This window comes from Diorhabda carinulata, chromosome 6 (genome assembly GCF_026250575.1).
Source record: "Diorhabda carinulata isolate Delta chromosome 6, icDioCari1.1, whole genome shotgun sequence".
NCBI classification, from domain to species: domain Eukaryota; kingdom Metazoa; phylum Arthropoda; class Insecta; order Coleoptera; family Chrysomelidae; genus Diorhabda; species Diorhabda carinulata.
In genome coordinates, this window is record NC_079465.1 from 26,569,209 (window position 1) to 26,590,225 (window position 21,017).

The window sequence follows — 21,017 nt, forward strand, 5'->3', positions numbered from 1 at the left end:
AATTGCCTACCCCACACTTTGAACTAATTAACCGAAATAATACTTTTGGAAGAGTCCTTGACCTTAAACAAGAAAGTTATTTCATTATTTAAATAATTAACATTCAATTAAAAGAATTTTGTCATACATTGGAGACATCGACAGATGAGTAATATCGTTCTCTCTTCTTAGTGTTGGTATTTTCCATTTTTATAAAACAAATTTTGCTCACAAGAAACCAAAAAAAAGTGTCAAAGCTTACACAGACCGGAAGCCAAATGTATTTCACAAAACAATATTGAAATTGAGATGCCAATTCTCAAATTGCTGTTCTATCTTCTAGTTAACAGTTAATCTAACCTAACTTATCTGACAGTGATATCAGAGATATTCGACACATTACGTTGTTCTTCAAATATTGCTACAATTCACTATTTGCCAAAACTTTTTTTATTATTCATAGCAATAAATATTAAATTGGAGAATCCAGGGTTAGTTTATTTGGTTTTTATCAATTTGATTCATAAGGTATTTCTAGGTTTTCTACATGATTTTTTTTATTTTTAACTTTGTTCGTTAAGAACCTGGTGACGTCCAATTTAATATTAATTGTTCACCCCATTTATAACAATATTTCCTGAGGAGTCTGCAGCCAGGGAAGTAAAGTTACAGTTAATGAAATTTCCCTTAATATAGAAGCAATTAGTTCAATAACACTCGAGGGGTCTAGATTTTGATCAGTTGCTGTGATTTTCAATAAAAATATCGAAAATTTATGCAAACTGCAATATGAGAACAAAAAAAATGTACTGAAAATATTTTAACATACAACGATTTATACAGCTTTTTGATTAAATATATTTTGCATTTCCAATTTAAAAATGTAGACTTACACATAAAATATAAATTTTGTTAAATACAATACATGAATAACTTAAAAATAAATTTAAAAAAACTAAGAAATAGTAATGGCTGTTCTTCTAACAACAGCGCTCAACAGTTCATTTTTATCTGGCTGTTCAGTCATCACTTTCACTTTTACCCATTGTCTAGTCTGAGATGATTCTCTAATAGCACTCAAAACAGCTTGAACATATAATCCATCTTCGAATGTTGCTGCAGCTTCAACTGGCTCTTTTATCCATCCCTCTTTTTCATTATTAGGTAAGAAAGCTTCTCTTAATGCTGCAACCATTTTACACAAGCCTTTAACAAAAGTTTTTGGTAATACTGAGTTAGGTACTGGACATTGTAAATCTTCAACATCAAGATAAAGTACTTCTTCATTTCCTTTGTTCTTTCTACCGAAAAGATCTCCACCTCTAACAACCAGATGTCCAGTACTACTACATATCATAACATCTTGATTGAAAGTTGAACCTACTGTGTGACTATTTAATGTAGCAGTAACTAAAATGCCATTTTTCAATTCCATTTGAAAGGTACAGAAATCTGGTGCTGATATACTTCGAATACCATTTATATTAGATGTATTTTTTGTGAATGTCCTTACAACTCCATGTACTTTAATAGCTTTTTGTCCGGTTAGAAATGTGATTAAATCGACTACGTGACTTCCTATTAGATTTAAAGTTCCTCCACCCATTCGATCGTCACATTTCCAATCAAAAATATCGGAATCATTAAAAAGACATCCACTTTGAATTCGAATATCAATTAATGTTATTGGTGATTGAAGATAGTTGTCTCTGAGTGCTTTTTTCATTTGTGTTATTGCTGGAAGAAATCTAAACGAATGGTTAATAAGAGATATTAAAGAGGGATAGTACTGCCCCGCTCCGACCATTTTCAATGCATCAGATTGATTTAATCCAGCGGGTTTATCGCATACTACATGTTTTCCTATACCAAGCGCCTTTACGGATATTTGAGCGTGTAAATTTGGTGGACATAGCACGAATATTAAATCTACATCTTTGCGAAGTAAAACTTCATCAATTATATCTGTGAAAAATGGAATTTTAAGTTCTTTAGCGGTCTCTTGAGCGCTTTGTCGAGTATGACTCCATATAGCTTCTATTTTAAAACCATTTTCTACTAAAATTGGAACTAAAACTTTAACTACTGGTCCTGTTCCAAATACTCCAATTCCAGGTAACATTCTTTATAATTAGAAGATTAATTCGATCATAACAATGTGTATACTTTTATTTTATGTATATAAACATTCAAGTTGTCAATATATGATAAAAGTAGAAATTTGTTCCAGATGGTAATTCTTCTTATTTTATGTTTATATATCGTCTAAGCAGAAATACAGATAAAGTTACCTAATCACCAGCCAGTGCAATACCGTTTTCCTCTAACAAAACTAGTATGATAGTTAGAGCTTTTACTGATATAAAATGTATCACAATTTCTTGAGAAAATCTTGTTACAGCCGAAATATATATTTATTACTATAGGGTCTGAATCTTAGTTTATACATAGAGAAAATATGCATACTTTCTCTATGGGTTTACCTCTCTGAAATGTAGCGTAGTTCATATTACAAATTAAATGAATTTGTGAAAAAAAGGCACATAAAAAATAAACAAATTAGAACCGATAATTGAATAAATTTAGTTCGAATAATTAAAATGAAAATTGCAGTGGAAGGTTGTGCACATGGTGATTTAGAAAAAATATACGATTCAATATACGTTACTGAACAAACCGAAGGGATAAAAGTTGATCTACTGGTTTGTTGTGGTGATTTCCAATCTTCAAGAAATGAAGATGATCTTATGTGTATGGCAGTGCCTCCGAAATATCAACGTATTTGTACATTTTATAAGTAAGTACTACATAAATAAATTTTAAATAATTTTATTTAAAAATGTTTGCTACAGATATTATTCTGGTGAATTATTAGCACCTGTGCTCACTATATTCATAGGAGGAAATCACGAAGCTTCAAATTATTTACAAGAGCTCCCGTATGGCGGTTGGGTTGCTCCTAATATTTATTATTTAGGTTATGCGGGAGTAATTAATATTGGAGGTGAATAATATTAAATAAATTTTACATGATAATATCATGTTTTATTTCATAGATTTAAGGATAGCGGGCATTTCTGGTATTTATAAAAGCGCTGATTACATGAAAGGTCATTTTGAGAAACCTCCTTACAGCGAACAGTCAAAAAGGAGTATATATCATATAAGAAATTTAGAAGTATTTAGACTGAAGCAACTTTCGGAAAAAATTGATATTATGTTATCTCATGACTGGCCCAGTGATGTGTATAAATATGGAAATGTTGAACAACTATTAAAGAAAAAACCTCATTTTAAGTGAGTAGGAAATTTCTTAGATAAAATTGTCATTCATTTCTACATATTATTGTTCTGTCTATGAATGAAAAATGTGAAAATACAATCAGTAGTTTTGGTTTATATCAAATAGACAGTTTGACACTTAGTTGGTTACATACATTATTTATTCTATTGATATTGTGATGCATTCATTACAGGATAGACATTGAAAAAGGTGTATTAGGTAGCAAACCTTCTAGTGATTTGATGTATCATTTAAAACCATCCTACTGGTTCTCAGCTCACCTCCACTGTAAATATTCTGCAATTGTTAAACATCAAGATGATTCAGTTACAAGGTTTTTATCATTGGATAAATGTCTTCCAAAAAGGAATTTTTTAGAAATAATCGATTTTCCACATGATAATTCAAAATTGCAATTGAGTTACGATTTAGAATGGTTAACAATATTGTACTTGACAAATCATTTACTTTGTGTTGAAAATAGATTTACATTCATGCCTGAAGCAGGAGATAATGAAAGGTAAGTTTACCATAAATTATAATATACAGCAATTTATGTTGTGTTAAGTAAAATAGGGGTAATTCCATATCAAATCAACATGGAGTGTAAACCAGATCACCTCAGAAATTAACAAAATTTGGTATGAAAGTTGTCCACAGTAGAGTCTGTCAATAGAAAAGGACCTTGTGATAGAGTCGAGGGCACAGTGAAGAGTCTTATGAAGACTAAATTTTAACACCTATTCAACTTTATGAAAATTTATTTGGCATTAATTTTACATTCTCCACACAAAATGAGTAATGTTGAGTGTGACAAATTTCTCAATAACTGTTTCAGTCAAACAATAACTATTAAGGGAACACAGCAATATAACGCTTATATACCTGAAATTCAAGTGTATAAAAGATATGTGTGAAAATATTCTCTGGACTAGATTCTTTTTCAACCCCTTACTTACCTTACCAATTGGAGCTAAGATCCTTGAAGAACCTTCACCACCAGTGTCGGATGCCTAGCTCTGACACTGCTACCAGGCTGAGCTCTCCATACAGTGCGTTAGTATGGATGCGTCATTCTTCTTGGTCTTGGATTGGGCCGAAGTACCTTCCTCTCCCACAAGATAAATCTCATTTCGTCTCTAGCAGTCATTGCCCAAGTTTCAGACAACTGGTCTTTGTACTGCACAATAGATCTTCTATTTTGTGCGCCGGATTTCAGTAACTTCTGGGCACTGTAATACGCCTTGTTTCCAGTTTTCCCATTCTCCTGTATCTCCAGTGTAGTTTCGTTGTTTAGCACTTGTGAAGCCAGGTTTTCATAAGTTAAAGTGTATCCAGAGCACTGGATTGATTCAAAGAAACTAGTAATAATCAAAACAGACCTGGACAAGGATGACAAGAAATAATAAAGATCAAAGTCGCTTTCTTACAGTTTTCTGATAGGTATTAGTTAATATAAAGTGCAATTTCAATATTCTTCAAATTCATTTCTTTATTTACAAGTGTATTTTATAATTTTCGATTTAGGTATGAATTTACACCTACTGATAATGAGAAGGATCTCATTTTTGAGAGATTAAATGGTAATTTGGTGATCCCAAAACTTTTTTCAAAAACTGCTTCAGCGTTTAACCCAAACTCGCCGTCTGATAGACCCAGACAACCAGAACCTGTACTAAATCCTCAGACAATAAGTTTATGTGAGAAATTATATATAGACGATCCTTTAACGAAAATATCGAAAATCAATGGGACTTACGCTCAATTAAACTCTAGCATCGATTTAAATTCTACAATCAGTTTTTTGGATGATAGTATTGAAAGTAGTTCCCCATTTGGTACACCAGTAAAAAAGTTAATTTTCCGTGAATGTTTAGGAGATGTTGATGAGGAGCCCGACATTGATAGAGACAAAAATAGTATAGAATGTAATCAAAATCAAAGTTCGGAAACTGTTGCTGTGATAAATAGTAAAAAAACTGTTTTAAATAATTATGATTGTAATTCACCTACGAAAAAAAACCTTGAAAGGAAAATCCGGATATGTGTAAAGTTAAAAGATGGTGGATGGCTTAGTGGATAGAAGACTCTACTTAAAATTAACAAGTTTCCATCTACTGTGAGGATATTTTTAAATTATTAATTAGGAAATTAGACTTGAATTGCATACCTACCATAAACAACAAGGAAGATGAATAACGACGCTGATGACACAAATAATACTCCTTTTTCCTGTATAAAGTTGTATGTTGTAATTATATAACACATCACTCAATAAGTCGTGTGACTAACTGAGGAAAACACATTTTTTTGCCAAAAATAAATTTTAATCATGAATGTAGTCTTCAAGCTCTTCAAGAGCAATACAACCATTCTAAAGCTTCTCAAACTTCTCAATGCCATGCTTGTAGAAGGATTTGTCTTTTGCCTCAAAATAGGCTTCAGTTTCAGCAATTGTTTCTTCGTTTGAGCAATTTTTTGAGATCAGAGAATAGCTAGGAGTTACTGGGGGGCAGATCTGGACTGTGTTGTGGATGAGGAAGCAATTCGAACAGTAATTTATTCAATTTTACCAGTGCATTGTCTTAGTGAAATATTGGTTTTTTATTGGACATATGAAGCCGTTTGTCGTTGATTTTTGCATTCAAACAAATGTCTCTCCCTTTTAGGGGTGGTTGATGAACAATATTCCATGCGCATTCCAAAACACTGAAGCCATAACCTTCCCAGCTGACTGTTGTGCCTTTGGACAACTTGAACGTGGTTCACTGGCTGCCACCCACTCAGATAATGATTGTTTTGATTCTGGAGTAAAGTGTTTCATCCATTGTCACATATTGTCGCAAAAATATGATTTATTTCATGTAAACATAACCAAACACTGCTCTGAATCATCAACACATTGTTATGATTAAACTGGCACCCACTTTGAAAAAAGCTTTCTCATGGTGAAATATTCTTGCATAATTGTAAAGACACTGCCTTCTGATATCTTTACGGCCTCAACTATCTCACGCTGTTTTAATTTACGATTAAATATAACCAATTTGTGAACTTTTTTCTGGAGTAATTACCTAAATTGAACGACCAGAACATTCACCATCATCGGTGTCCAGATAACACTTTTGAAGCAATTTCGGAGTTTGTACAGTAAGTAGCTTCACTTAAATAGCTGCCACTGACTTATTGAGTGATGTTATACAATCTTTATAAATAAATTAGAAATAATGAAATTTTATTCATTTTTTTTCAACTCCTTAAAATTCATGACTGTACCATAATTTTGCTCCCACCTTGGAGTTATTTCTTAAATTATAAGTTATTGGATCATCCAATGTTCCTTTTGGTTCTGTACTGATTTTATTCTTTGGTTTATTGGTGTTCGTCATCAATAAGTATCCAAGCAACTTCGGCTATCGAGTTTCTGTAATGATTTTGTATCTCTTACATATTTAAAGCTGAATTTATAAATTTTTTGTTCACTTTCAAGGTCAATTTATAAACTTCTACGCTCGTACTCGCATTCAATATAAATTAAACAGATTATGAAGTGTAATTTAAACGCCCGCCCTCGCATTGCAACGCCTCGGAAACGTGAAGTCGGACGTAACGCCAACGAGTTTATTTCATATAGAAATTCCTAAGTGGAAAATGTTGACTGAACTATTGGTACCTTATCCCAGCTATGAAGCAAAAAAAAAAAAATAGAAAAAGTAAATATGCAACAAGCTATCAATTTTCGTTTTGGCAAATTTTGGCCAAAACATAACCAGAAAAATGTGCTCCCTGAAGTTAGCTTCTAGTACCAACATGTTGATTTTTAACCAAATTTCTCTAAACAATCATATTTGGCAACGATGATTAGTAAGTTTTAAACTGCTATTTATTTTTTACAGTAGTTTAAACGAAACGGTGCAAATAGTCATGAGATATTACAACGCTATTTATTTCATATATGATTTATTTACTATAAAAGTTTGAAGGTGCTTACACTAACAGTACAGTTAAACATCATATAAATAACTGTATAAAAACGAAGAAGAAAAATACCAAATAGATATGTGAAATATTTATCATTTCACAAGAAACCTTTAATTAGTAAACAAGCGTGGAATTTACAGTTAATATTTTTGAAACATCATGAAAATTGCCGTGGAAGGCTGTGCTCATGGGGATTTAGAAAAAATATATGATTCTATACACGTTATAGAACAAACCGAAGGAATAAAAGTTGATCTACTGATTTGTTGTGGTGATTTCCAATCTTCAAGAAATAAAGATGATCTTATGTGTATGGCAGTGCCTCCGAAATATCAACGTATTTGTACATTTTATAAGTAAGTACTACATAAATAATTTTTTAATAGTTTTATTGAAAAATGTTTGCTACAGATATTATTCTGGTGAATTATTAGCACCTGTGCTCACTATATTCATAGGAGGAAATCACGAAGCTTCAAATTATTTACAAGAGCTCCCGTATGGTGGTTGGGTTGCTCCTAATATTTATTATTTAGGTTATGCTGGAGTTATTAATATTGGAGGTAAGTAGAATTATTATTTTAATTATAGACAAAAGCTTGTAAATAACTATTTAACAGACAAATAAATAAATCTGAAGTATATCTCCAAAAATACAATAAATACCTTCAAAAATATACATTGTGAAAATTTTTATATGTCTAATCATGTCCAAATAGATCCAATGATGTGATTAAACCAGAATGCTCAGAATTAAATATTAGTATCAGAATACAAGTCGTTTACAATATAGAAAACACTTTCAAGTAAATATGCTCTCAAATTCTGGAGAAATGTGGGGAAAGATGTTATGGATTTAATTTCAATTGGCAAATGATTGTGCATTTGTTTTGCATTGTACAGTGTTGAGCCCTTAACTAATTCTGAATGTGGAGTAGGTAGTGCAGTGACCAGTGATCCATATTTTTAATTTATTTAGGTGTGAGGATAGGAGGTCTTTCTGGTATTTATAAAAGCGCTGATTACATGAAAGGTCATTTTGAGAAACCTCCTTACAGCGAACAGTCAAAAAGGAGTGTATATCATATAAGAAATTTAGAAGTATTTAGACTGAAGCAACTTTCGGGAAAAATTGATATTATGTTATCTCATGACTGGCCCAGTGATGTGTATAAATACGGAAATGTTAAACAGCTATTAAAGAAAAAACCTCATTTTAAGTGAGTACCAAATTTCTTAATATATTTTTGAGATTTTGATAATTTATTTTTTGTTCTAATAATAATTGAATTGTGTTGTGATTTGTGTTAGGGAGGATATTGAAAAAGAAGAATTAGGTAGCAAACCTGGTAGTGATTTGATGTATTTTTTAAAACCATCCTACTGGTTCTCGGCCCATCTCCACTGTAAATATTCTGCAATTGTTAGACATCAAGATGATTCAGTTACAAGGTTTCTATCATTGGATAAATGTCTTCCGAAAAGGAAGTTTTTACAAATATTCGATTTTCCACATGATAATTCAAAATTCCAATTGAGTTATGATTTAGAATGGTTAACAATATTGTACTTGACGAATCATTTATTATCCGTTAAAAATACAATTACATACATGCCTGGAGCTGGTGGTAATGAAAGGTAAGCATTTTATAAATTCATTTGTAATCAAAATTCTTGCATAATTATAGTTGTATCGAGCAAGTTAGTAGTAATTTTGCTTATTATTAATGTCTTTTACATTGACTGAGATAAATGACTAAAATAATCCACCACAAAGTATAGTAACATTATAGTATCATAATCCTTTCGTTTTTTGGTTCTAAAAAATATAAAAACATTATCATCATGGACAAATTTTAACATTTTATCGAATTCTTTGACACTTTCGTTTATCTTGAATGTCCATGTGTAGTTTAAATCCGCATTTCATTAGAGATATTGCAAACAAAATCTAGCTAAAGCGATTATGAGACCTACTAGTTAAAATAGAGACTGTATATAGTAATTTTCTTGAAAAATTATATGTAAATCGTCTTGGATCAGATTTTGGTATAAAGTTTTTTGTTTTATCAATAATACTATTAATTTTTGTTTCAGGTATGAATTTACTCCTTCTGAAAATGAAAAGGCTCATGTTTTAGAGAGGCTGAACGGAAATCTGGTAATTCCGAAAATATTTTCGAAAACTGCTCCAGCGTTCGATCCAAACTTTCAGTCTAATAAACCCAGACAACCAGAACCTATACTGAATCCTCAAACAGTCAGTTTATGTGAGATGTTATGTATAGACGATCCTTTAACAAAAGTATCCAAAATCGATGGGACTCATGATCAATTGAATTCGAGCATCGATTTAAATTCTACCATCAGTTTTTTAGATGATAGTATTGAAAGTAACTCTCCTTGTAGTACGCCAGTGAAAAAGATGATTCTTCCTGATCCGAAATCATGTGAAAGTTCACAGGACGTTTGTGTGGAGCCGGAAATTGATCAGGATGGGAATAGTACCGAATCTAGTTTGAACGAAAGTCCGGAAAATGTTCCTGCAGTCAATATTGATAAATCTGTTGATAATGTTGAAGATTCTTGCTCGCCTTCAACAAAAAAACGCAAGAAAAGAAATATAGAAATGTATGAATCTGTATAGTAATTATGTACTTGTAAATTGTAATTATGTATACATATCTTTATAAATAAATTTAATTTAAGAAAATTCTATTTATTTATTCTCCAAAATTGTTATGCTACAGTGATATAAAAATAATAGGCCATTACAAAAAGTTTATTCCAAGTAAAAATTTTACCCTATTAGATCAAATCAAAATGTCCAGGCCTTTTTTATTACAGCCACTAATTAGCTGTATATTCTAGATGATAAAGGTCAGATTTAAATGGATTGTTTTAGATTAAGTTGTTTCAGTAAAACAATAAAACGAAGTTCAACTCTTTCGAGAAGCAACAAAACAAAGTTCAACTTTTTTGCAAAACTACAAAACGAAGTTCAACTTTGCTGCAGAGCTACACAACGAAGTTCAACTTTTTAGCATATCATTAAAACAAAGCTCAAAATATCCAGGCCATTTTTTTGCTACAGTCACTAGTTAGCTATATAGTCTATTTGTTTGAAGCCACATTTCAATGGATTGTGTTAGGTTAAGCCAGGATGTGGTTCTCTATGGGTTAGGTTGCTCCAATTTTGTTAATGTTAAGTAACCGTATTGTAAAAGTTTCAAATTTTTAGGGATAAAGTAAAACACAATATTTATTTAAAATTATTCTGTACCTTTATCAATAAAATAAATTATCACTGTAATCGGTAGTATTAAAAACACAAATAATGAGAACGATAAAAAATGCACAAAAATATTCAACAATTATAGTGAACTTTTATTTGTGATAAGAATTTTTAGAAGACACCAAGGAATGTACCAATTCTACATCGCAGTGTTTAAAACATAATCTATATACAGAAAAACAAAAACCTTGATTCATTTATGTGAAGTGTCTTAAGTGATTTAGTTGTCCAATAACGAAAATTAATAAGTGAATTCTAATATGAATAGTAGCAATATTGAATCAGGTATTCAATTATTTTCAAGAGTGAATAAAAAACAATGTTTAGAAGGCATAAATCCTAAATTCTTTCCAGATGGAGGGCCCCTACCTAATCAAATTATAGAAATCACGGGAGGCCCAAAAGTAGAGAAAACCGATTTATTGATAGACTTTATTGTTAAATGTATTTTACCAAACAAACGTCCAGAATGGAAATCATCGGGAGCCGTGTTAATTTTATGTGAACATCAAATAAACATGTTCAAGATTATTAAAGTTATTGAAACTCATCTAAAAAAGAATAATGTGGCAGATCCAACGAAGGATATTTTGAAAACTTGTTTAAAGAATCTGTCGATATTCAACTGTTATAGTGCCGAAGAACTAGATTTAACAATTATGAGCTTGGAAAGGTTCATTTTAGCAAAAGACAATATAAGTTTGATTGTTATAGATAACATCACCAGTTATTATTGGTTAGCAAAATTGAATTGTAACATGTTGAGTTACTATCAACATGCTATGAAGATTTTCCAAAAAGTTTATAGTGCAATAAGAAATTTAAACGTTCTGTTAATTTATGGAAGAAGTGATAAGATAAACAATGGTAATAAGAAAGGTTTCCAAAATATAGATTATAGAATAGATATTCAAGATGGTGAGAATGAGTGTTCAAAAGCTTGCCTAATGGATTTTGAGAAAGAAAAGATGATTAATGTCAACTTGAGAAAAGATATAATTTTGGAATTTATTTGAATTTTTAAAGTTATTTTTGTTCCTTGTTATCATTAAATCAATTTTATATTATACACCAGCAACTCCCGATTTTCTTAATCCTTGACTTAAAAGTCAGGGGCGGATCCAGGGAAGGGAGATCCTCTCAAGCAGATCATGTTGGTACAAAAAAAAATAAATAAATAAAAATGGAAGAATCAACCTCGGTTTAAACTAATATTAATTTATTTATAAATCAATATAATTATTCACAATGCTGATAATATTTGGTGACTTTTTTGTAATTCTTGGCTGTCACTACCTCAACACATATCTCTGGATTCGCCCCTGAAAAAAGTTATATTTCTATAATAAACTGGTAGTTTAGTACCTCAATAGAACGCGCTGTACCCAATATACTGGTACCCCAGTACCTCATTTGGCGAGAGTTGCTCCCTTTTGCGTTTTGGATTATAATATAGGAATTATTTTCCATATCTAGCATTCAAAAAATTGTTCTGTAAAGTGACGTTTTGATTTCGGCCCCAGGTATAACCTTAGGATGCTCGACTCATTACAGAGTTGACCAGAAACTTGGATAGCTTAGAGCCTTTAGCATAAGAAGAAAAAACACATGGGTTATGATGAATCGGTTGACTTTGTTCTCTTCAAATTGATTATAAGGACCCAAATACCTACTGTAAATATTCTTGGATGGTCCACCATGGTTTTTTCATTATCTTACATTTTCCCCTTACATTCCCCAGTTGTGTGAATTTGGCAAAAATAATAACCTAGGTATAATCCAGTGATACCAAAATAAAGATATAAGAAACATTGTTAATGCTTAGATTTCAAAATGGATTTAGACTATAAAAAAATTTGCCAAGAGTCACAAGGAACAGCTGTGTGAACCTGACTAGAAGACTCAAGAGAACTAAACCTTCCGAGCTTCTTTTAACATTGTGTTAATGTAAAAGCAGTGCTGTAGATTCATTTCGTCTTTACAGCTACTCTGGACCATCTCTAGAAGATATTTTATGCAAGACTCTACATCTCATCTCCGTGCTTCCAAAATACGTAAGACTCCTCTCAAAGGAGGTAAATTTTTTGGATTGTTCGTGTCCCATTTCCCAAAATGTTAGTACTACTCCTTCAAGGTACTAAAACCTTTTAGTGAAATGGGTAAGACATTCGCAGAGTATATGTTCCGCTGTTTTCATGAATTTCTTCCAGAATCTGCACTCTGACTTGCCTATTCTCAAGCTGATTGACGGATTATTTATTATTTAATTCAAATGATGGGAAATTAACTGAATACACTAATAGAATACTTATAATTCGAAGAAATGTTTGATAACTTAGTCCCTGGTCAAGAGTGAGGTTCTTATTGCATTTGTTTGGGTTTTCACAAACTTAATGAGTTTTTATGTAAAATTTTTTTTTGAACAAATAAAATTATTTAATAAAAAAAGTTTATTGGTCGCGTCCAAATTTGTCCTAACATTTAATAATAACATATTTACAATAAAAACTTTCGATACAAAGTTGAATTAAATAAAATACCTAACTACTAACAGGATAATCTGAAATAAACCATCATCTGAAGGTAAAACTTTCCAATATTTTAAAAATAAATATAGTTCCATTGTTGTCTTATTTTATTCCAGATCAACCTGTATATTATTTACAAAAAAAATAACTGTTAATGTAACAATGTTCAATTTCAACCTACAATAACTTTTATCGAATTAAAAGTTCTTTTTAGATATAAAATTAAATATTATTGCATTATCAGTAAATTCAAGTTGAATACGTTCCGATCCACAATATTCAAATATTTATATGTATATACAAAATAATTACAAAAAAATATGTACAAAATTTTTTACAAAGTAAAAAAATCATCCATTCGAATTACACTAATTTAAAACAGCCTTATCCACATATAAATTGGTGACCTGAAATATTTTAAATATGTACAATCGTCTATTTCCCTTTAATCGTGTCACAACGTCTGTAGAACAACAGATAGGGAACCCTGCTTCCCTGCGGTTTCAAGACATGCTCTTCCTGAACTGTTTTCACCGAAGCATCGTCATACCTCAACCAACAGTTGTAACCAACGTGAAAGGCATCAGTTACGTAATGACCTTTCGTAGCCTCTTTACCGTCATGGTAAACTACTGCAAACAATTTGTACTGTCTTTCTTTTTGATTTTGTTGTTTAGAAGCTAGTAATTCTGAAATGGAATTTTAAAATATCAATTGTTACTGCAGGTATTTTTAATGACAAATAAATATTTATTTACTTATCGTTAATTATTTTATCAAATACAAAGTAGAGTATTACCCTTGGCTAGCAATATAATTATTCCCGAATCAATTATTAGAAGAGTTTTGGAAAGCTTTTTCTAGAATAGCCTTTATCTACTTTGTTGCAGCATTATCATGGATAAGATCAAATCGTTTCCCTTTTAGCACATTTCATTTTTTGAAAAGATCCAGAAGTCTCACGGTACTAAATCTGTTCAGTACGACAATTATTCACGCGTTTTAGCATTGATATTTTTTCACAAATAATTTAACAAAAGTTATGGTAACCCAATCGTCTGTTTAAACCAAAGGTTACTGCTTTTGTGGTCGAAGAACGTCCCCAACGTTAAGTGAATTGTTTCCGTTTTTAAATGAGTCGAACCACTTACAAACGATCTTTAAAATTACTAAATTTTTCCAGACATAAATTTCAACTAAGTGATCTTTTTTACAACTAGATCTACGGGTTGCAACTAGTCACTGCTTGTGTCAAAACAAGAGAGTATGAGAAGACATATTGAAGCTACGGAAATTCAGTCATTATACTTTTTGATTACACCTCATATGTTAAAAAAGTTTAAGGGGGTTCAAAACTTGTCAAATAAATACTGAAAGACAGGAGGGAATGGAAAATAATGAAGAATATAGAAGAACCAAAAGTAGACAAAAAAAAACAATAATCCACAAGGAAAGGTTGCTAACATTAATCAATACCCCTTTTAAAGAATTCAAAAACCTTGTGTTAATTATTAACTGTACTTACTCTGATCTATTTTCATATCAATGGGAAATTCGACAGATTTTATAATTTTAGTACATCCGTTGGCTTTATAATCAAAACATTTTAAATGAAGGACAAGTATGGCAGGCAATTCATCAAGAAGTACTTGCTGCCAAGCCTCAATTTCTTCTTTAGTTTTAGAAGAAGTGAGTCCTTCCAATTTATGAGTGTTTAATAAACCTTCTAGAGCCTCTTGGACAGTTTTCACCTTCTGAAATACAAAATTGACTCATTTGAGAAATATACCAAACTAGTATTATTATTATACACTAACCTTAATATTTAATTGTAAAGTGAAAAATGGTTGAACGTTTTCCGTGGTCAATTCTCCTGCTCGGTGTATTTTCGATTTCAAAAGTCCTCCGAATATATCACTTATAGGGGTTTTACCGAATTCCGTTCTTCTAGTGATGCTACCCTTATTTTTCGGTCCCATTACCTTCCATTCTTTTTCAACATCTTCTTCATAGGAAATTCGAGTTTCCATTTTATCCTGATCGTTTCTTACCAATTTGATCAACTGAAATTCATAATAAAAAAAAACAATTCAAATGTTCAAAATTATTTTTGAAATCCTATACTTCACTAACCTCGAGCATCTCATCATTCAATCCGTTTAACAGGAATCCAAGAAATTCTTCCGCATCCTCTTGTCTCCCTTCTATGAGTTCGGAGTTATTTCCGTTCAGCAATTTGAAAATCCAAGTTGGTATAAACGGGGTATCGGTTTTTATTATTATGTTTGTGTCTTTTTTGGAATTTTTTCTCATATTCGGAGGTAGATGTTTAAATTCTTTCATGAAACAACACCTGGAAAAGGCTAATTATATTACAAAGAAAATTTATAAATATTAGATTTACTTACATTGCATCGATAACAGGGGTTTTCTTTCTATTCTCATTTGGAGAAATATTACCAGATAGATCGGTCAGAAGATTGTATAGAGGCGGACAGGCTGCTAAAGCTTGTAATATCGAATTTATATAACAGTAATTACTTTGATTCAATAATCCTCTTGGTTCCAAGCTTATTGTTCTACCATCGAGGGTGTAAGATGACAAGAATTCTAAAAAAATATTACAACAAAATTAATATCATTAATAGTCTGATTCACTCAACAGATAGAAATACAGGATTAGAGAAAGTGGATTCCTAAAAGAGAGGAACCTTTTCGTGTCATACATCAATTACCTCAGAAGATTTAAAGAAATTTAATACCCTCAATGCTAATTTAAAATCAAGCGAATAAAACATTGTTTGTATGTCTGTAATTGGTTAATTTAAAGATAAATTTTGATTCTTTTTGAATATCTACTTAAGACACTAATAGTTGTAACACTAGAAATGGAAAATCATCTGGAAATGTCGAAATATCAGCAGAAATTATCAAGAATCTAGGAAATATAGGATTGGATGTACTATTGGAAATTATAAATAAAGCCTGGTAAAACCAAAAGTACGGAAAATAGCATAAATAGTCCAACAACAGGCATCGAAGGGTCGTGGATGAAATTTTGTTTGTTTGTTTTGTTTTTCTTCCTCTACTCTCTTCACTATGAGTCTCCGTCTTCTATTTTTCTCCTCTACTCATTCCCACTCTTCTCTGATTTAACCTCTCATATCCATTTATCTTTCGGCCCCCTATTCTTCTCCCGCTACCCTCTCTCCCCATTTGTGCCCTTTTGGCAATTTTGTTCACTTTCATTTTGTCCACAGCCCCAACCACCTGACACTTCGGGCTTTAAAAATTTGAGTGACATTAGACTCGTTATATACTTCTTTGAGTTTATTTTTTTTTCTCCATGAATTGTTCAGTTTCACGCCCCCAGCTCTTTCCTCTCCACCCTTGGAGAATCCTTTTGCTCACATTGTTCTACAATCCTTTTTCTGGTTCATTTGTCTCATCATCCGTATTCATAATCAGAACTCTTAGACAGTCGAAGGACTCAACTTTTTCAAAATGATATTCCTCGTTTTCAGTCTGCTTTATCTCTGATTCTTCCTTTACCTGAATCTTTTTTATTTCTCTTCTAATCTACTATATACTTGAGATCTCGCTCGTAATACAATATTGTCTGCATAAGCTAAAATTTGATGCTTCCAATGGTAGATTAAGCCTTGTGCCTGTCTTACGATTATTTTCAATGCTAGGTTAAAAAGTAAAATGGATAAGGGGGCCCCACTGCTTCAGCCCCTTTTTTACTTGAAATCAATACTTTGATTTCACTTCCATCCAGAGTCAGTTTCACAGTTATTTTTTTTTGGAACTCACTAAAACTTCAAAAGCTTCATACAACTAACAATTAAAAAGATATAAAAAGTTAAATATTTTCTATAAAACCAAATTTCAAAGACACAAAATGTGATCAATATATTCACAATAAAACAACAAATATAAATCTCTAGAAAATATATGATATGGTCTCTAGGAAGTATGAGAAGGAAGGAATGGATTCATTAAAATTATTTAAAATATAAAGAAACATACTAAAACTTCGTAATATAAAATAATCTTGAATCAGATGGATTTGGATATGAGCCCAATGGACATTATCAGATATAAACATCTAAAAAGGGAGCAGATAGCTGTTTCAAAAATATCTAAAGGTAAAATTGAAGAGGACAAAAAAATGAATTCGAATACTTGTAATTGGAAATATCATTAGAAATAGACAATGTACAAATAGTAAACGAAAACAGATGTCATTAAGCCTTCTTGTTTATCCTCAATTTCTCCTAAAACTCATAATTATGAACTGAAAAAGTTTCCAAAATTCAGTTCTGCTTAGTTGTGGTAATTCATCACCTTACTAAGTTGACTGTAGAACTTTTTGTTGGCACCTATTTAAAAAAAGAGATTTTCCCTTCAAACAGCAGCCCTGCTAAAGCAATCAATGAATAATGACTTCATAAATTCTCTTTTGGTATACTGAATTTCTCATGTACTATGGTATGATATCTACTATTGAACAGATGCTTAAGTACAAAAGAAAAACTTCCAACAGAAAACTGAGAGGCATTTCGGGAATTGTGAAATAATACAAAGGTACTTTGGAAGGGTTTTAGACATAGGAATATTTATTCCAATTCCAGAACATCTGGAGATCAATAAGTACTTTCTGAGTGTATTCAATAACTCCCATGTATGTTAGGAGAATATTGCTTTCTTCAATAGCCATAAAATAGACCCTTATAAAAAATTTAGCTTTGTTATGGTGTCTCTTCAATCAATTCATAACTATATATTTACAATTAAATCAAAGGCAACTGGAAGTGATGGTTTAACGGATGCTTAAACTGGCTGAAGGAGGCGTTAGTCCAGTACCTAAAATAAATAAACCAACTGAGTAGTTTCAAAAGTCCTCAAACTACCTAGATTAAATCTTTTTTTATATAGAAAAAAACAGGATTCTGTAAGGGGCATAGCTCAGCACCTGCAATGTTAAATATAACTGACAACATAATAAGAGCACTGGATATATATATATATATATATATATATATATATATATATATATATATATATATATATATATATATATATATATATATATATATATATATATATATATATATATATATATATATATTGACAGTGTCTCTCACTCTCACATTCATTCTTATGGTGATGACACTCAGGTCATATATTACTTTGATCCTACAGATCCAGAAGCAGCAACTATACACCTAAAAGGAGACCTGTCATCACCAAATGAAAATGAAACAGAAATTTTACTGTTTTGGTCTCAGAGACGTTAAGGAAATTTGCAAGTTGGGCAGTGGCAGGTTGGCATTCAAACATTTTGCCAAGAACTTGGAAGTAATTCTAGATGTAGACTTTAGAGAAGATTTAAAAATACTTTTGCAGAAACTCTTGTATATAAACAGGTCTATTCTTAATTTGAAGATGAGAAAAAAGCTTTCGAATCCCTGGTATAGTCTTATTTCACCTAATATAATGTTGTTTACTATCCTTGTCTTAACGTTTCTCTGAATTCTTATGGCATAGTAGAGAAGGCATATTACCTTGTCTTTAGTTGGGAAAAGACAGCTAGAAGGTATAATATCTCTTTCACAACGAATTCATCTTCTTTAGGTTTTTGTAATTACTCAATTAATTTATAGTTAAGACCATATAAATTTCTTTTGCATTATTAAGCAGCTGTATAAGTATGTTAAATCTCACCACTATTATTATAAAACTTGTGGGGTCTCAATAAAAACTGCCCCAAATCCACTAAACGATGTTTTTTTTTTCATGAAGTATGCAACATATTGGGTTTAACTGGTGTAAAATTGACACCCGATACAATTTTTATAAAAAAACTAGCCCCATTAAATGTTAACTTGTTGTAGACACCAATGATATTTTGTAAAAATTACTACACTTTAATGAAATCTAATTACTATATATTGTATTTCCCTCACATTTGGATGGGAAATGTTTATTTTGAACCTGATATTTCAAAATCGTGCTGCCAGTGATAAAAAGAGAGAATATAGCACCTTCAAGGAAACAAACACTTCAGCTTCATAATATTAGTATAGATAGTTTATCACAAAAACCTACCTCCTAATCTGTAAGATTCTGGATCAACAAATGGCTGTGCCTTTCTTGGATATTTTATAGGACACAGCATACTATTGTTTAAATCTTTATTTCCACTTTTATCATCATTATTTTTAGTGGTATTCTCTGAAGTAGTAGTGGTGACTGCATTTGGTTTGTTAGTACTGAATAAACTTGCCCATGATTTATTTCCTGAGCCAGGACTAGCAGTTTTTACCACATTTTCATTTCCGTTTACTACTTTGGGTAATTCCTCAGGTACATTTTCCGGAATCCCATTTTCTTTTACTCTAAAATATGTTAATAAATTTGTTTGCAATAGATACACTATTAAAAGAGTAAAGAAGTTTATATTTACTCTTCTTTGGGAGGTTCTTGTTCTTCTTCTTCAGTGATATTGTTTTCTTTTTGTTGATCTTCAGCATTGTGCTTTTGGGAAATAGCTATTGGATAAGTATAAGTGGCGGCCTGAGGGGAATAAGTAGATTGAGGAATAAAAACTTGTTGGGGGTAGGAGGCAGAAACAGGAGACATGGCGTTGGTGGTATAATAGACAATGTTTGGAGCATAAGGGAGAATAGGCTGTACCACTACAGGAGGCTGTTGATGATTGTAAAATATGGGTTGGGTTATCATTGGATGTTGAATATAAGTATTGTGATGTGTAGACACGCTGCAGTGTACTTTTTCCTTCCTTTTTTGCACTTGTTTTCCTAAAATGAAGAGAGGAATATAAGACTATTCCGAATTTTAAAAAGTATTGAATTTATTTATACAAAAAACTATTTCTCATTTTCAATTAGTTATTTACTTATTTTACTATAGAATAATTTTCTATAAAAGTCAATTTTCCTTCATATACGGGAGATCAAGATAGATAAATTAAAAATAGCAACTGGAGAAGTAGTGAGGTGTATAATAAATCAATCAATAGAATGGAATCTTTAAAAAACAATAACAGGCATAGAAAAGTATTCAACTACATATTTGAAATTTTCAAGATAACTTACCAATAAACTTTTTTTGATTTTTGATCCAAGGTAATTGTACACTGGGATCATATTGTTGAAGTGAATTTTTTATTCTCAACTGCTCATTTTCTTCAACTCCGTTCAAATCAATGAATTCAATATTACACTAAAAGTGATTAAAAATATATTTATATTCCTCAGGCATAGAATTATGTCAATGGTAAGATGATCCATTGCAGATATATGTAATAATAGAAATAATTGTTCAACTTACCAATTCACTTGACTCCATTGTAATAAAAAATATTTTCAATATATAAGAATGAATTACAATTTCATTACTTTTACAATATGAACACTAATAACATTATTTGCACTACACTTCGAAATTGGTTAAGTTTCTCACGTTATACTTCAAACTTCGTTCTCCGGTAACGACAAACGACAGAATGTAGGGAACTTCCTGCGCTATAACTTTCCAAACTACGTTCGTTAAGTCAAAGGAAATTTGATGTCTCTAGTGTGCGCAATACGATTATGAATACTAGGAACTTCTACAGTCCTTTGTGTTTCAAAAATTAAAATATATTTAATTTAGAATAAATTCAAGATATCTTTGACACATTATGAGAATCCATTAAAAATAACAAATTCCAAATTTTTTCATGTCATAGAGTATATCTGTTATTACTTTTTATTTTATACATTTCTTATAAGTAAAATTAGATCCATTATATCTGTATCAAAGAAAAAATAAACTTATTCAGGTTATATATTGGTTTAATGTTGTAAGAGAACATTTACTAATTTCGCGTTTCATATTAAGAAAAATAACAATTTACTGAACAAAAAAACGCACCTGTAGT

The 21,017-nt window shown here is 31.1% G+C and overlaps 5 protein-coding genes across 8 annotated transcripts; 3 read left to right on the forward strand and 2 right to left on the reverse strand.

The window, feature by feature from the left end:
* Nucleotides 1-769: 769 nt before the first annotated feature.
* LOC130894898 (glucose-fructose oxidoreductase domain-containing protein 1) lies at nucleotides 770-2,177 on the reverse strand. The gene has a single exon (XM_057801927.1). The coding sequence runs from the start codon at nucleotides 2,099-2,101 to the stop codon at nucleotides 935-937; it is 1,167 nt and encodes a 388-aa protein (XP_057657910.1). The 5' UTR covers nucleotides 2,102-2,177; the 3' UTR covers nucleotides 770-934.
* A 240-nt stretch (nucleotides 2,178-2,417) lies between these two features.
* On the forward strand, nucleotides 2,418-7,273 carry LOC130895170 (lariat debranching enzyme-like). Of its 4 annotated transcripts, none has more exons than XM_057802344.1 (5): nucleotides 2,418-2,776; nucleotides 2,832-2,983; nucleotides 3,036-3,276; nucleotides 3,456-3,782; nucleotides 4,790-6,495. In XM_057802344.1, exons 1-5 carry the CDS (start codon nucleotides 2,580-2,582, stop codon nucleotides 5,343-5,345), a joined length of 1,473 nt encoding a protein of 490 aa, XP_057658327.1. In that variant the 5' UTR covers nucleotides 2,418-2,579; the 3' UTR covers nucleotides 5,346-6,495. The 4 variants fall into 4 exon arrangements, with proteins under 4 accessions (XP_057658327.1, XP_057658330.1, XP_057658328.1 ...); XM_057802347.1 differs by having other exon boundaries at nucleotides 5,140-6,495; XM_057802345.1 differs by having other exon boundaries at nucleotides 2,453-2,776; nucleotides 2,855-2,983.
* A 50-nt stretch (nucleotides 7,274-7,323) lies between these two features.
* Nucleotides 7,324-9,956, forward strand: LOC130895171 (lariat debranching enzyme-like). Its single transcript, XM_057802348.1, has 5 exons — nucleotides 7,324-7,599; nucleotides 7,655-7,806; nucleotides 8,223-8,463; nucleotides 8,555-8,881; nucleotides 9,341-9,956. Exons 1-5 carry the CDS (start codon nucleotides 7,403-7,405, stop codon nucleotides 9,888-9,890), a joined length of 1,467 nt encoding a protein of 488 aa, XP_057658331.1. The 5' UTR covers nucleotides 7,324-7,402; the 3' UTR covers nucleotides 9,891-9,956.
* A 433-nt stretch (nucleotides 9,957-10,389) lies between these two features.
* Nucleotides 10,390-13,834, forward strand: LOC130895095 (uncharacterized). The gene has a single exon (XM_057802227.1). It carries the CDS (start codon nucleotides 10,799-10,801, stop codon nucleotides 11,552-11,554), a length of 756 nt encoding a protein of 251 aa, XP_057658210.1. The 5' UTR covers nucleotides 10,390-10,798; the 3' UTR covers nucleotides 11,555-13,834.
* Nucleotides 12,971-20,616, reverse strand: LOC130895094 (ubiquitin carboxyl-terminal hydrolase 10). The gene is made up of 9 exons (XM_057802226.1): nucleotides 20,426-20,616; nucleotides 20,191-20,317; nucleotides 19,539-19,893; nucleotides 19,181-19,470; nucleotides 15,475-15,676; nucleotides 15,200-15,419; nucleotides 14,884-15,129; nucleotides 14,592-14,820; nucleotides 12,971-13,755 (listed from the first exon to the last, which is right to left on the reverse strand). The coding sequence occupies exons 1-9, from the start codon at nucleotides 20,441-20,443 to the stop codon at nucleotides 13,502-13,504; spliced, it is 1,941 nt and encodes a 646-aa protein (XP_057658209.1). The 5' UTR covers nucleotides 20,444-20,616; the 3' UTR covers nucleotides 12,971-13,501.
* Nucleotides 20,617-21,017: the final 401 nt, after the last annotated feature.